Source organism: Rhamphochromis sp. 'chilingali' (assembly GCF_963969265.1).
Source record: "Rhamphochromis sp. 'chilingali' genome assembly, chromosome: 13".
Classification (NCBI taxonomy): Eukaryota; Metazoa; Chordata; class Actinopteri; order Cichliformes; family Cichlidae; genus Rhamphochromis; species Rhamphochromis sp. 'chilingali'.
This window is the reverse complement of record NC_137940.1, coordinates 29,741,331-29,755,596: the sequence shown is the minus strand read 5'-3', so window position 1 is coordinate 29,755,596 and position 14,266 is coordinate 29,741,331. Positions and strand designations below refer to the sequence as shown.

Sequence of the window (14,266 nt, the reverse complement as noted above, 5' to 3'; positions counted from 1 at the left end):
CATGAATGAGTTCGGGTCTTAGAAGGTTAAAGGTGAGTGCTGAGTTCAGGAAAATGGAACCGAAAAGATTAGATTATCACTCACCAAAGTAGACATTTGGGAACGGTTGCCTGACAGTTGCTTGTCCACTTGCGGTACATCGTCTACAGCTCCATCCACACTCACTAAACTTTGACTCATCGGTTGCATATATTTCATGTCACTCTTTCTGGAGTCAGTCGTCCTGCACACCTCGTAATTATATACATGTGGTAGAGTCCCTGTCCCCAAAGTGTCTGAGTAACGTGGTGGATAATATGGAATGACAGGCAGGTTGGAGTGATACAGGATGCGAGACTGTCTCCATCTGTAGATTTTGACTGATATAATAACCACTAAACACGTGATGAAGAGGAAGGAAACTACAGCCAGAGCCAAGACTAAGTAAAAAGTCAGGTTGTCATTGTACTCCTTGTCGTGGGTCAACTCAGTGAACTCCGACAGCACTTCAGGGAAGCTGTCCGCCACCGCCACGTTAACAATGACTGTAGCTGAACGAGAGGGCTGCCCGTTGTCCTCCACTATAACAGTCAGTCTTTGTTTGACGGCATCTTTATCAGTGACTTGGCGGATAGTTCTGATTTCTCCATTCTGTAAGCCCACTTCAAACAGCGCCCTGTCTGTGGCTTTCTGCAGTTTATAGGAGAGCCAGGCATTCTGTCCAGAGTCCACATCAACAGCCACCACTTTAGTCACCAGATAGCCCACATCTGCTGAACGAGGCACCATTTCAGCCACCAGAGAGCCACCAGTCTGAACTGGGTACAGAACCTGAGGGGGGTTGTCGTTCTGGTCCTGAACTATTATTTTCACAGTCACGTTGCTGCTGAGTGGAGGAGAGCCTCCATCCTGTGCTTTAATTACTAACTCAAACTGTTTGGTTTGCTCATAATCAAAGGTGCGAACCGCGTTAAGAACTCCAGTTTCAGAGTTTAAAGACACATAAGTAGAAACTGGACTCCCACTGACCTGTGTGTCCTCTAAAAGATATGAGATTCTAGCATTTTGATTCCAATCACAGTCCCGCGCACTCACAGTAAATATGGAAAATCCAGGAGAGTTATTCTCTGTGATATAAGCAGTATAGCTGTTTTTATCAAACAATGGTGCGTTGTCGTTGACGTCAGAGATTTTTAGATGCAATTTTGTTGAACTAGACAGAGGGAGAGACCCAAAATCGGTGGCTGTAATTGTTATGTTATATTCTGAGACGGATTCTCTGTCAAAGTGTTGATCTGAGACCAAATTGTAATAATTTGTCAGAGATGATTCGATTTTAAAGGGAAGTTTACCATCAATCCAACATTTAATTTGTCCATTTCTCTCAGAATCTGTGTCTTTTATATTCAAAATTGCAATTGTTGTACCAGGTCGGGAATCTTCTGACAGGGGACTAGAAAATGACAATACATTTATAATAGGAGCATTATCATTAACATCAATAACATCAAATATAACTTTACTTGTCCCAGTTAGTCCACCGTGATCCTTTGCCTCTACCCTCAACTCGTATTTTTTGTCTTTCTCGTAGTCAATCTGACCAGATACATAAATTGTTCCGGTGTTTTCATCAATTCTAAATGTATCCGCTGCACTTTCTTTCATTTCGGATAAACTGTATGTAATGTGTCCATTTAATCCACTGTCTGCGTCTGTGGCATTTACTGTAATGATACTAGTCCCTGTTTTTGTGTTTTCCAACACAGATGCTTTGTACACTGATTGATTAAAAACTGGAATATTGTCGTTGGCGTCTAACACAGTCACATCTATATTTACTGTACCAGATCTCTGCGGTGTTCCTCCATCAACTGCGATTAATTTCAAAGAGAAATGCGGGTGTCGCTCTCTGTCTAAAGGTTTCTGGAGCACCATTTCAACATATTTTCTTCCATCTGGATTTGAATGTTGTTTCAATATAAAATTGTCGTTTGGGGACAGAATATAATTTTTCAGAGCGTTTTGGCCTACATCTAGATCCTGCGCGCTCTGCAGAGGAAAACGTACTTCAACTGCAGCTGATTCGCTTATTTCAAAACTGATGGGTTTATCTTTGTTTGGGAAGACAGGTGCGTGATCATTTATATCCAAAACCTCGACAGTTATTCTGTGTAGTTCCATCGGGTTTTCTAAAATCATCTCAAAGCTGAGACTACACGGCGTTACGTCCCCACAAAGCTGCTCTCGGTCTATTCTCTCATTGACGACCAGAGTCCCTTTGTCTTTCTGCAGCTCGGTGTAGTGAACGTTTTCTCCGGTCACGATACGGGCCCGCCCTGAGCTGAGCCTTTTCAGATCCAAGCCAAGATCCTGCGCCACATTACCGATAACAGAGCCTTTCTTCATCTCCTCGGGTATAGAATACCGAATCTGACCACCTACCATGTTAACAGCAAGAAGCAGCAACAGAAGAAATCCTATGTGACGTCGTACTCCATAAAATGATTCCCATTTTGATGGGACGCGGGTTTGACGCCTTACAGTCGCCATCACTCAGATAAAAAAGAAAAACCAAATTTAAAAAAAAGATATATCTCCTTAGGAATTAGAAAACAAAAAAGCTCCCGGTATATCAGCGTCCACATTACATTTAATTCAAGCGGTAAATGTACCTCCGAGAGACCTTGTTCATACGATCTATGGACAAAACACAGAGCGCCCACTTCACTGCATGATTACTGGGGGATGAACTAAATGGCAACGTAAGATATTTTACTGGCCAACAGCGTCCCTTAGAGTCTAAAAGGTGGAAATCATACGAGATTTGACAAATGAGTATTGAACAACTGTTATAACTCTAAGTGTGTGTGTGTGTGTGTGTGTGTGTGTGTGTGTGTGTGTGTGTGTGTGTGTGTGTGTGTGTGTGTGTGTGTGTGTGTGGTGGGGGGGGGGGGCATGTTTAATTTCTTTTATTGTCACCATTCTGCTTAATGAAGACATTTATGAAGTAAGAATATATATAGTTAACAACAACAACAAAATACTAAGAAAATTTGAAATGACAGACCTAAAAGAAACCGCCGTTTCAACAGAATTTTTAAACGCCAGACCAACACTACCGTGACTCACACAGGAAAAACAAAGAAAAAGGAAATTAAATTAAATAGAAGTGTTGCCTTAGAGTAAACTATAGATATATCAGTCCTAATGTAATGATTATCTGATTCTGACATAATTCAGTGAATGCAAAGTCTTACGGCGACTTAGGCAGCATCGAAAGCATAAGCACTATAAAATAAGTCGGTATGAATGAGTTGAGTAATTGAATAGACATTGGATGAGCATATGGACTCCACAAGAAAGTAAGAATGCTTTTAAGAAACGCATACCTTCTTTCTACTTTTGCTAATATTTTACCTTTCAAGGCTCCACTTGAAATATCTTCATAACTATGGCAAGAGAATGGTAAGCAAGTAAAACACTGCCAGGAAACATTGCACAAACACTTGGAGTGTGATCATCAATACTCTATAAACAAAGACATTTGGATATAAAAAACAACTGGAAACTATTAGGGACTTTATAAGAGGATATTCCTTTAAAAATTAACTATATAAGACCTTTTACAGAAGCTATATACGCCTGCCTTTATGCAGAGGAAATCTGAGACGCTGTCCTTGGTGCTGAGAAATGTGTAATGCTGCAAAGCCTTTCATCAGAGTAATTACATACAGTACGAGAACAGATATAAAAATATCCTCTGACTGACCTCTAGAGGAGAGTCTGGTTCATCCAGGATGCTCTTTTCACTCTGTATCCGCTGCATCGTTCCTGTAGAACTGGGGTCCATAATCAGCACGTTCTGACTACCAGCTCTGCCGAACTTACAGTCACTCTTTCTGGAGTCAGTCGTCCTGCACACCTCGTAATTGTACACATGGGGAAGAGTCCCTGTCCCCAAAGTGTCTGAGTAACGTGGTGGATAATATGGAATGACAGGCAGGTTGGAGTGATACAGGATGCGAGACTGTCTCCACCTGTAGATTTTGACTGATATAATAACCACTAAACACGTGATGAAGAGGAAGGAAACTACAGCCAGAGCCAAGACTAAGTAAAAAGTCAGGTTGTCATTGTACTCCTTGTCGTGGGTCAACTCAGTGAACTCCGACAGCACTTCAGGGAAGCTGTCCGCCACCGCCACGTTAACGATGACTGTAGCAGAACGAGAGGGCTGCCCGTTGTCCTCCACTATAACAGTCAGTCTTTGTTTGACAGCATCTTTATCAGTGACTTGGCGGATAGTTCTGATTTCTCCATTCTGTAAGCCCACTTCAAACAGCGCCCTGTCTGTGGCTTTCTGCAGTTTGTAGGAGAGCCAGGCATTCTGTCCAGAGTCCACATCAACAGCCACCACTTTAGTCACCAGATAGCCCACATCTGCTGAACGAGGCACCATTTCAGCCACCAGAGAGCCACCAGTCTGGACTGGGTACAGAACCTGAGGGGGGTTGTCGTTCTGGTCCCGGATCATTATTTTCACAGTCACGTTGCTGCTGAGTGGAGGAGAGCCTCCATCCTGTGCTTTTATTACTAACTCAAACTGTTTGATTTGCTCATAATCAAAGGTGCGAACCGCGTTAAGAACCCCAGCTTCACTGTTTAGAGACACATAAGTAGAAACTGGACTCCCACTGATCTGTTTTTCCTCTAAAAGATATGAGATTCTAGCATTTTGATTCCAATCAGAGTCCCGCGCACTCACAGTGAATATGGAAATTCCAGGAGAGTTATTCTCTGTGATATAAGCAGTATAGCTGTTTTTATCAAATAATGGTGCATTGTCATTGATGTCAGAGATTTTTAGATGCAATTTTGTTGAACTAGACAGAGGGGGAGACCCAAAATCGGTGGCTTTAATTGTTATGTTATATTCTGAGACGGATTCTCTGTCAAAGTGTTGATCTGAGACCAAATTGTAATAATTTGTCAGAGATGTTTCAATTTTAAAGGGAAGTTTACCATCAATCGAACATTTAATTTGCCCATTTCTCTCAGAATCTGTGTCTTTTATATTCAAAATTGCAATAGTTGTCCCGGGAGTTGCATCCTCTGACAGGGGACTAGAAAATGACATTACATTTATAATAGGAGCATTATCATTAACATCAATAACATCAAATATAACTTTACTTGTCCCAGTTAGTCCACCGTGATCTTTTGCCTCTACCCTCAACTCGTATTTTCGGTATTTTTCATAATCTATCTGACCAGACACGTAGATTGTTCCCGTCTTTTCATCAATCGTAAATATTTCTGCTACACTTCCTTTCATTTTGGACAAACTGTATGTAATGTGTCCATTTAATCCACTGTCTGCGTCTGTGGCATTTACTGTAATGATACTAGTCCCTGTTTTTGTGTTTTCCAACACAGATGCTTTGTACACTGATTGATTAAAAACTGGAATATTGTCGTTGGCGTCTAACACAGTCACATCTATATTTACTGTACCAGATCTCTGCGGTGTTCCTCCATCAACTGCGATTAATTTCAAAGAGAAATGCGGGTGTCGCTCTCTGTCTAAAGGTTTCTGGAGCACCATTTCAACATATTTACCACCATCTGGATTTGAATGTTGTTTCAATATAAAATTGTCGTTTGGGGACAGAATATAATTTAGCAGAGCGTTTTGGCCTACATCTAGATCCTCCGCGCTCTGCAGAGGAAAACGTACTTCAACTGCAGCTGATTCGCTTATTTCAAAACTGATGGGTTTATCTTTGTTTGGGAAGACAGGCGCGTGATCATTTATATCCAAAACCTCGACAGTTATTCTGTGTAGTTCCATCGGGTTTTCCAAAATCATTTCAAAGCTGAAACTACACGGCGTTACGTCCCCACAAAGCTGCTCTCGGTCTATTCTCTCATTCACGACCAGAATCCCTTTGTCTGTCTGCAGCTCGGTGTAGTGAACATTTTCTCCGGTCACGATACGGGCCCGCCCTGAGCTGAGCCTTTTCAGATCCAAGCCAAGATCCTGCGCCACATTACCGATAACAGAGCCTTTCTTCATCTCCTCAGGTATAGAATACCGAATCTGACCACCTACCATGTTAACCGCAAGAAGCAGCAACAGAAGCGATCCTATGCGACGTCGTACTCCACAAAATGATTCCCACCCTGGTGATATGTAATGTAGACGTCTTACAGGCGCCATTACTCATACAAAAAAGATACAAAGAAAGAAAAAATCGTCTCTTTAGGCAGTAACAAAAAGACCCTAGTATACCAGTAGCTGGTTGGCTCATAAAATTGTTCTCCACCGTTAAACGGAAATCTGTGAGACTTCGTTCACATGAACCCTCGGCAAAACACAGAAAGCCGTCCTCGCCGTGTGATTTCTGAGAGGATGGACTGAATGACAACAAAACAGAGATATTATTTCAGCGGCCAACAGCGTCCCTTAGAGTCTAAAAGGTAGAAATCACACGAGACTTGAATCTTTGTAACAACGATATAAGCCGTGGGGATCAATATGAAATTACTTTCATTAATAAAATAATTTTTCACTGAAGAGTGTATACAACTAATAGTGAGTGGAAAAGTTAAATTGAGAACGATCTACCACAAACAAGAGAAGTTTTAATTACATTATCTACCAGCTGAACAACAGTGCTGAGAACCAGGGGAACAAAATCACTAGAATAGAACTGCTACTCTCAGAAAAGAAATATAGATACACCAGTCGAAAGATCATGATAACCAGAAACTAAAATAATTCCCTGGCTTCAAATTCTTAGAAAGAGTAAAAACGATATCAGCATAATTAAACAGGTTAAGCAAGTAGAGATGAGTAACAGAAAACCTTTTTTTTGTTTCTTCGCAGGCTTCAGGAAAAATAACGTTGCTCTTCAGAAATACGTGGCTGACTTATTTCTGCTTCTTTTTAGTATTTTACTTTGACAATGTCATTTTTATCGTCTTATGGGGATGCAATAAGCAAGCACAAAACATTGCACAAACACTGGGAGTATGATCATTAATCTTTTCTCCAGCACAGCTTCAGTATATGAAATACTGGAAACTATTAGGGACTTTTAGGGAGAACTTTCTTTTAAAAATTAACTATGTAAGACCTTTTAAAAAAGCTTTTTAGGCCTACCTATATGCAGGTATATAGTTAGGCCTAAAAACTGAGACGCTGTCCTTGGTGCTGAGAAATGTGTAATGCTGCCAAGCTTTTCATCAGAGCAATCAAACAAAGAAGGAGTATAAATACAGAAATATTCTTTGACTGACCTCTAGAGGAGAGTCTGGTTCATCCAGGATGCTCTTTTCACTCTGTATCCGCTGCATCGTTCCTGTAGAACTGGGGTCCATTATCAGCACGTTCTGACTACCAGCTCTGCCGAACTTACAGTCACTCTTTCTGGAGTCAGTCGTCCTGCACACCTCGTAATTGTACACATGGGGAAGAGTTCCTGTCCCCAAAGTGTCTGAGTAACGTGGTGGATAATATGGAATGACAGGCAGGTTGGAGTGATACAGGATGCGAGACTGTCTCCACCTGTAGATTTTGACTGATATAATAACCACTAAACACGTGATGAAGAGGAAGGAAACTACAGCCAGAGCCAAGACTAAGTAAAAAGTCAGGTTGTCATTGTACTCCTTGTCGTGGGTCAACTCAGTGAACTCCGACAGCACTTCAGGGAAGCTGTCCGCCACCGCCACGTTAACGATGACTGTAGCAGAACGAGAGGGCTGCCCGTTGTCCTCCACTATAACAGTCAGTCTTTGTTTGACAGCATCTTTATCAGTGACTTGGCGGATAGTTCTGATTTCTCCATTCTGTAAGCCCACTTCAAACAGCGCCCTGTCTGTGGCTTTCTGCAGTTTGTAGGAGAGCCAGGCATTCTGTCCAGAGTCCACATCAACAGCCACCACTTTAGTCACCAGATAGCCCACATCTGCTGAACGAGGAACCATTTCAGCCACCAGAGAGCCACCAGTCTGGACTGGGTACAGAACCTGAGGGGGGTTGTCGTTCTGGTCCCGGATCATTATTTTCACAGTCACGTTGCTGCTGAGTGGAGGAGAGCCTCCATCCTGCGCTTTAATTACTAACTCAAACTGTTTGATTTGCTCATAATCAAAGGTGCGAACCGCGTTAAGAAATCCAGTTTCTGAGTTTAAAGACACATAAGTAGAAACTGGACTCCCACCGACCTGTGTGTCCTCTAAAACATATGAGATTCTAGCGTTTTGATTCCAATCAGAGTCCCGTGCACTCACAGTAAATATGGAAAATCCAGGAGAGTTATTCTCTGTGATATAAGCAGTATAGCTGTTTTTATCAAATAATGGTGCGTTGTCGTTGACGTCAGAGATTTTTAGATGCAATTTTGTTGAACTAGACAGAGGGGGAGACCCAAAATCGGTGGCTGTAATTGTTATGTTATATTCTGAGACGGATTCTCTGTCAAAGTGTTGATCTGAGACCAAATTGTAATAATTTGTCAGAGATGTTTCAATTTTAAAGGGAAGTTTACCATCAATCGAACATTTAATTTGCCCATTTCTCTCAGAATCTGCGTCTTTTATATTCAAAATTGCAATAGTTGTCCCGGGAATTGCATCCTCTGACAGGGGACTAGAAAATGACATTACATGTATAATAGGTTCATTATCATTAACATCAGTAACATCAAATATAACTTTACTTGTCCCAGTTAGTCCACCGTGATCCTTTGCCTCTACCCTCAACTCGTATTTTCGGTATTTTTCATAATCTATCTGACCAGACACGTAGATTGTTCCCGTCTTTTCATCAATCGTAAATATTTCTGCTACACTTCCTTTCATTTTGGACAAACTGTATGTAATGTGTCCATTTAATCCACTGTCTGCGTCTGTGGCATTTACTGTAATGATACTAGTCCCTGTTTTTGTGTTTTCCAAAACAGATGCTTTGTACACTGATTGATTAAAAACTGGATCGTTGTCGTTGGCGTCTAACACAGTCACATCTATACTTACTGTACCAGATCTCTGCGGTGTTCCTCCATCAACTGCGATTAATTTCAAAGAGAAATGCGGGTGTCGCTCTCTGTCTAAAGGTTTCTGGAGCACCATTTCAACATATTTACCACCATCTGGATTTGAATGTTGTTTCAATATAAAATTGTCGTTTGGGGACAGAATATAATTTTGCAGAGCGTTTTGGCCTACATCTAGATCCTCCGCGCTCTGCAGAGGAAAACGTACTCCAACTGCAGCTGATTCGCTTATTTCAAAACTGATGGGTTTATCTTTGTTTGGGAAGACAGGTGCGTGATCATTTATGTCCAAAACCTCGACAGTTATTCTGTGTAGTTCCATCGGGTTTTCCAAAATCATCTCAAAGCTGAAACTACACGGCGTTACGTCCCCACAAAGCTGCTCTCGGTCTATTCTCTCATTGACGACCAGAATCCCTTTGTCTTTCTGCAGCTCGGTGTAGTGAACATTTTCTCCGGTCACGATACGGGCCTGCCCTGAGCTGAGCCTTTTCAGATCCAAGCCAAGATCCTGCGCCACATTACCAATAACAGAGCCTTTCTTCATCTCCTCAGGTATAGAATACCGAATCTGACCACCTACCATGTTAACCGCAAGAAGCAGCAACAGAAGCGATCCTATGCGACGTCGTACTCCACAAAATGATTCCCACCCTGGTGATATGTAATGTAGACGTCTTACAGGCGCCATTACTCAGACAAAAAAGATACAAAGAAAGAAAAAATCGTCTCTTTAGGCAGTAACAAAAAGACCCTAGTATACCAGTAGCTGGTTGGCTTATAAAATTGTTCTCAAGCGTTAAGCGGAAATCTGTGAGACTTCGTTCACATGAACCCTCGGCAAAACACAGAAAGCCGTCCTCACCGTGTGATTTCTGAGAGGATGGACTGAATGACAACATAACAGAGAAAATATTTCAGCGGCCAACAGCGTCCCTTAGAGTCTAAAAGGTAGAAATCACACGAGACTTGAATCTGTGTGACAACGATCTAAGCCGTGGGGATCAATATGAAATTACTTTCATTAATAAAATAATTTTTCACTGAAGAGTGTATACAACTAATAGTGAGTAGAAAAGTTAAATTGAGAACGATCTACCACAAACAAGAGAAGTTTTAATTACATTATCTACCAGCTGAACAACAGTGCTAAGAACCAGGGGAACAAAATCACTAGAATAGAACTGCTACTCTCAGAAAAGAAATATAGATACACCAGTCGAAAGATCATGATAACCAGAAACTAAAATAATTCCCTGGCTTCAAATTCTTAGAAAGAGTAAAAACAATATCAGCATAATTAAACAGGTTAAGCAAGTAGAGATGAGTAACAGAAAACCTTTTTTTTTTGTTCCTTCGCAGGGTTCAGGAAAAATAACGTTGCTCTTCAGAAATACGTGGCTGACTTATTTCTGCTTCTTTTTAGTATTTTACTTTGACAATGTCATTTTTATCGTCTTATGGGGATGCAATAAGCAAGCACAAAACACTGCACAAACACTGGGAGTATGATCATTAATCTTTTCTCCAGCACAGCTTCAGTATATGAATTACTGGAAACTATTAGGAACTTTTAGGGAGAACTTTCTTTTAAAAATTAACTAAGAAATTAACTATGTAAGACCTTTTACAGAAATTTTGTAGGCCTACCTATATGCAGAGGAAAACTGAGACGCTGTCCTTGGTGCTGAGAAATGTGTAATGCTGCCAAGCTTTTCATCAGAGTAATCAAACAAAGAAGGAGAATAAATACAGAAATATTCTTTGACTGACCTCTAGAGGAGAGTCTGGTTCATCCAGGATGCTCTTTTCACTCTGTATCCGCTGCATCGTTCCTGTAGAACTGGGGTCCATTATCAGCACGTTCTGACTACCAGCTCTGCCGAACTTACAGTCACTCTTTCTGGAGTCAGTCGTCCTGCACACCTCGTAATTGTACACATGGGGGAGAGTTCCTGTCCCCAAAGTGTCTGAGTAACGTGGTGGATAATATGGAATGACAGGCAGGTTGGAGTGATACAGGATGCGAGACTGTCTCCACCTGTAGATTTTGACTGATATAATAACCACTAAACACGTGATGAAGAGGAAGGAAACTACAGCCAGAGCCAAGACTAAGTAAAAAGTCAGGTTGTCATTGTACTCCTTGTCGTGGGTCAACTCAGTGAACTCCGACAGCACTTCAGGGAAGCTGTCCGCCACCGCCACGTTAACGATGACTGTAGCAGAACGAGAGGGCTGCCCGTTGTCCTCCACTATAACAGTCAGTCTTTGTTTGACAGCATCTTTATCAGTGACTTGGCGGATAGTTCTGATTTCTCCATTCTGTAAACCCACTTCAAACAGCGCCCTGTCTGTGGCTTTCTGCAGTTTGTAGGAGAGCCAGGCATTCTGTCCAGAGTCCACATCAACAGCCACCACTTTAGTCACCAGATAGCCCACATCTGCTGAACGAGGAACCATTTCAGCCACCAGAGAGCCACCAGTCTGGACTGGGTACAGAACCTGAGGGGGGTTGTCGTTCTGGTCTTGGATCATTATTTTCACAGTCACGTTGCTGCTGAGTGGAGGAGAGCCTCCATCTTGTGCTTTAATTACTAATGCAAGGTGTTTGATTTGCTCATAATCAAAGGTGCGAACCGCGTTAAGAACACCAGTTTCAGAATTTAAAGACACATAAGTAGAAACTGGACTCCCACTGACCTGTGTGTCCTCTAAAACATATGAGATTCTAGCATTTTGATTCCAATCACAGTCCCGCGCACTCACAGTAAATATGTAAAAACCAGGAGAGTTATTCTCTGTGATATAAGCAGTATAGCTGTTTTTATCAAATAATGGTGCGTTGTCATTGACGTCAGAGATTTTTAGATGCAATTTTGTTGAACTAGACAGAGGGGGAGACCCAAAATCGGTGGCTTTAATTGTTATGTTATATTCTGAGACGGATTCTCTGTCAAAGTGTTGATCTGAGACCAAATTGTAATAATTTGTCAGAGATGTTTCAATTTTAAAGGGAAGTTTACCATCAATCGAACATTTAATTTGCCCATTTCTCTCAGAATCTGCGTCTTTTATATTTAAAACGGCTATGGTTGTACCAGGTCGGGAATCCTCGGACAGGGGACTAGAAAATGACATTACATTTATAATAGGAGCATTATCATTAACATCAATAACATCAAATATAACTTTACTTGTCCCAGTTAGTCCACCGTGATCCTTTGCCTCTACCCTCAACTCGTATTTTTTGTCTTTCTCGTAGTCAATCTGACCAGACACGTAAATTATTCCGGTGTTTTCATTAATTCTAAAAATGTCCGCTGCACTTTCTTTCATTTCGGATAAACTGTATGTAATGTGTCCATATGATCCACTGTCTGCGTCTGTGGCATTTACTGTAATGATACTAGTCCCTGTTTTTGTGTTTTCCAACACAGATGCTTTGTACACTGATTGATTAAAAACTGGAATATTGTCGTTGGCGTCTAACACAGTCACATCTATATTTACTGTACCAGATCTCTGCGGTGTTCCTCCATCAACTGCGATTAATTTCAAAGAGAAATGCGGGTGTCGCTCTCTGTCTAAAGGTTTCTGGAGCACCATTTCAACATATTTTCTTCCATCTGGATTTGAATGTTGTTTCAATATAAAATTGTCGTTTGGGGACAGAATATAATTTTGCAGTGCGTTTTGGCCCACATCTAGATCCTGCGCGCTCTGCAGAGGAAAACGTACTCCAACTGCAGCTGATTCGCTTATTTCAAAATTGATGGGTTTATCTTTGTTTGGGAAGACAGGTGCGTGATCATTTATATCCAAAACCTCGACAGTTATTCTGTGTAGTTCAATCGGATTTTCTAAAATCATCTCAAAGCTGAAACTACACGGCGTTACGTCCCCACAAAGCTGCTCTCGGTCTATTCTCTCATTCACGACCAGAATCCCTTTGTCTGTCTGCAGCTCGGTGTAGTGAACGTTTTCTCCGGTCACGATACGGGCCCGCCCTGAGCGGAGCCTTTTCAGATCCAAGCCAAGATCCTGCGCCACATTACCAATAACAGAGCCTTTCTTCATCTCCTCAGGTATAGAATACCGAATCTGACCACCTACCATGTTAACAGCAAGAAGCAGCAACAGAAGAAATCCTATGTGACGTCGTACTCCACAAAGTGATCGCCATTCGGATACGCAACTCAGGCATGTTAACGTCGCCATCACTCAGACAGAATATATATATATGTATAGAACGAACGATTTTTCCGTTCAGGTAGTTTAAATAATGTCCTAGTCTATCATCCCTGAAGCTACATTTACAATTGTCAACAACCTTTATAAAGTTGTGAGTCCTCGTTCAAACGAAATCTTGACAAAAGACAATGAGCTGCCCTTAATGTATGATCACTGAGGGGATGGACTGGATGACAACGAAAGACCGAAAATATTTAACTGGCCAACAGCGTCCCTTAGAGTATAAAACGTGGAAGTCATATGATTCCTGAATTTCAGAAGCAACACCGCAAACCCAACATCAACACATTTTATCTTGCGTGGAAATCAATATGAAATGATATCAAAACACCATGTTCAATAAAATATTTTCACTTCAGCATGTATGTCGCAACGAATTTTGTGAGGAGATATAGTTAAAATGGACCCACTAGAATAATGAGAGATTATCATTCAAGTAATTTCTAAACCCGGTAAACAGAAGAAACCGTTGCAACAAAAAATAAAAAAAAATAAAAATAAAAAAAAGGAAAAAAGAGAAAGAAAATGGAAGTATTACTTTTTAAGGAATATATGTATAAATCTATATATCAGTTGCTAAAATAATTCATGTGTCCTCAGGATCTTATAATGACTAATTTAGAATCACTAGAAAATATTTTGGCACTCAACTGTCTTGTCATGAAATGTTTTCATGGGAAAGACATAACATAAGAATGCTATTAAGATATGTGTGAATGATTGCTCTGCTTAACATTAAAATGTTTTTTACTAAACTTTCAGGGTAGTCTCGTTCTTTAGAATGTTGTGGAAACCAAATAATATCATTAAACAAAATGTCAGAAGACACTGCAAAGACATGTTTAGAACATTAAAACCCATTTATTTATACTAAAAGAAAAATATTGGCCTCTACCCCTGATTATTCTGGAGGATGTGTGGAGAATGTGTCAATTGTGGTAACCTAGAATTACCTGACTGCTAATGTAAAC

At 40.9% G+C, this 14,266-nt stretch overlaps 3 protein-coding genes and 2 pseudogenes across 13 annotated transcripts in view; all 5 read right to left on the bottom strand.

The window, feature by feature from the left end:
* The window catches only part of LOC308408488 (protocadherin gamma-C5-like), a gene marked incomplete at its 5' end in the record, with an annotated part of 274,775 nt that overhangs the window by 164,367 nt on the left and 96,142 nt on the right, over positions 1 to 14,266 (bottom strand). The window lies entirely within an intron of this gene.
* LOC308408318 (protocadherin gamma-A11-like) lies at positions 239 to 2,681 on the bottom strand (annotated as a pseudogene). The gene has a single exon. The product of its transcript is annotated as a protocadherin gamma-A11-like (transcript).
* Positions 3,885 to 6,094, bottom strand: LOC308408317 (protocadherin gamma-A7-like; annotated as a pseudogene). Its single transcript has 2 exons — positions 5,884 to 6,094; positions 3,885 to 4,944 (listed from the first exon to the last, which is right to left on the bottom strand). The product of its transcript is annotated as a protocadherin gamma-A7-like (transcript).
* Positions 7,237 to 9,801, bottom strand: LOC308408495 (protocadherin gamma-A11-like; the record flags this gene model as incomplete). The annotated part of the gene is made up of 1 exon (XM_080900808.1): positions 7,237 to 9,801. Exon 1 carries the CDS (start codon positions 9,730 to 9,732, stop codon positions 7,237 to 7,239), a length of 2,496 nt encoding a protein of 831 aa, XP_080756934.1. The 5' UTR covers positions 9,733 to 9,801.
* Positions 10,770 to 13,371, bottom strand: LOC308408496 (protocadherin gamma-A3-like; the record flags this gene model as incomplete). Its single annotated transcript, XM_080900809.1, has 1 exon — positions 10,770 to 13,371. The coding sequence occupies exon 1, from the start codon at positions 13,260 to 13,262 to the stop codon at positions 10,770 to 10,772; it is 2,493 nt and encodes an 830-aa protein (XP_080756935.1). The 5' UTR covers positions 13,263 to 13,371.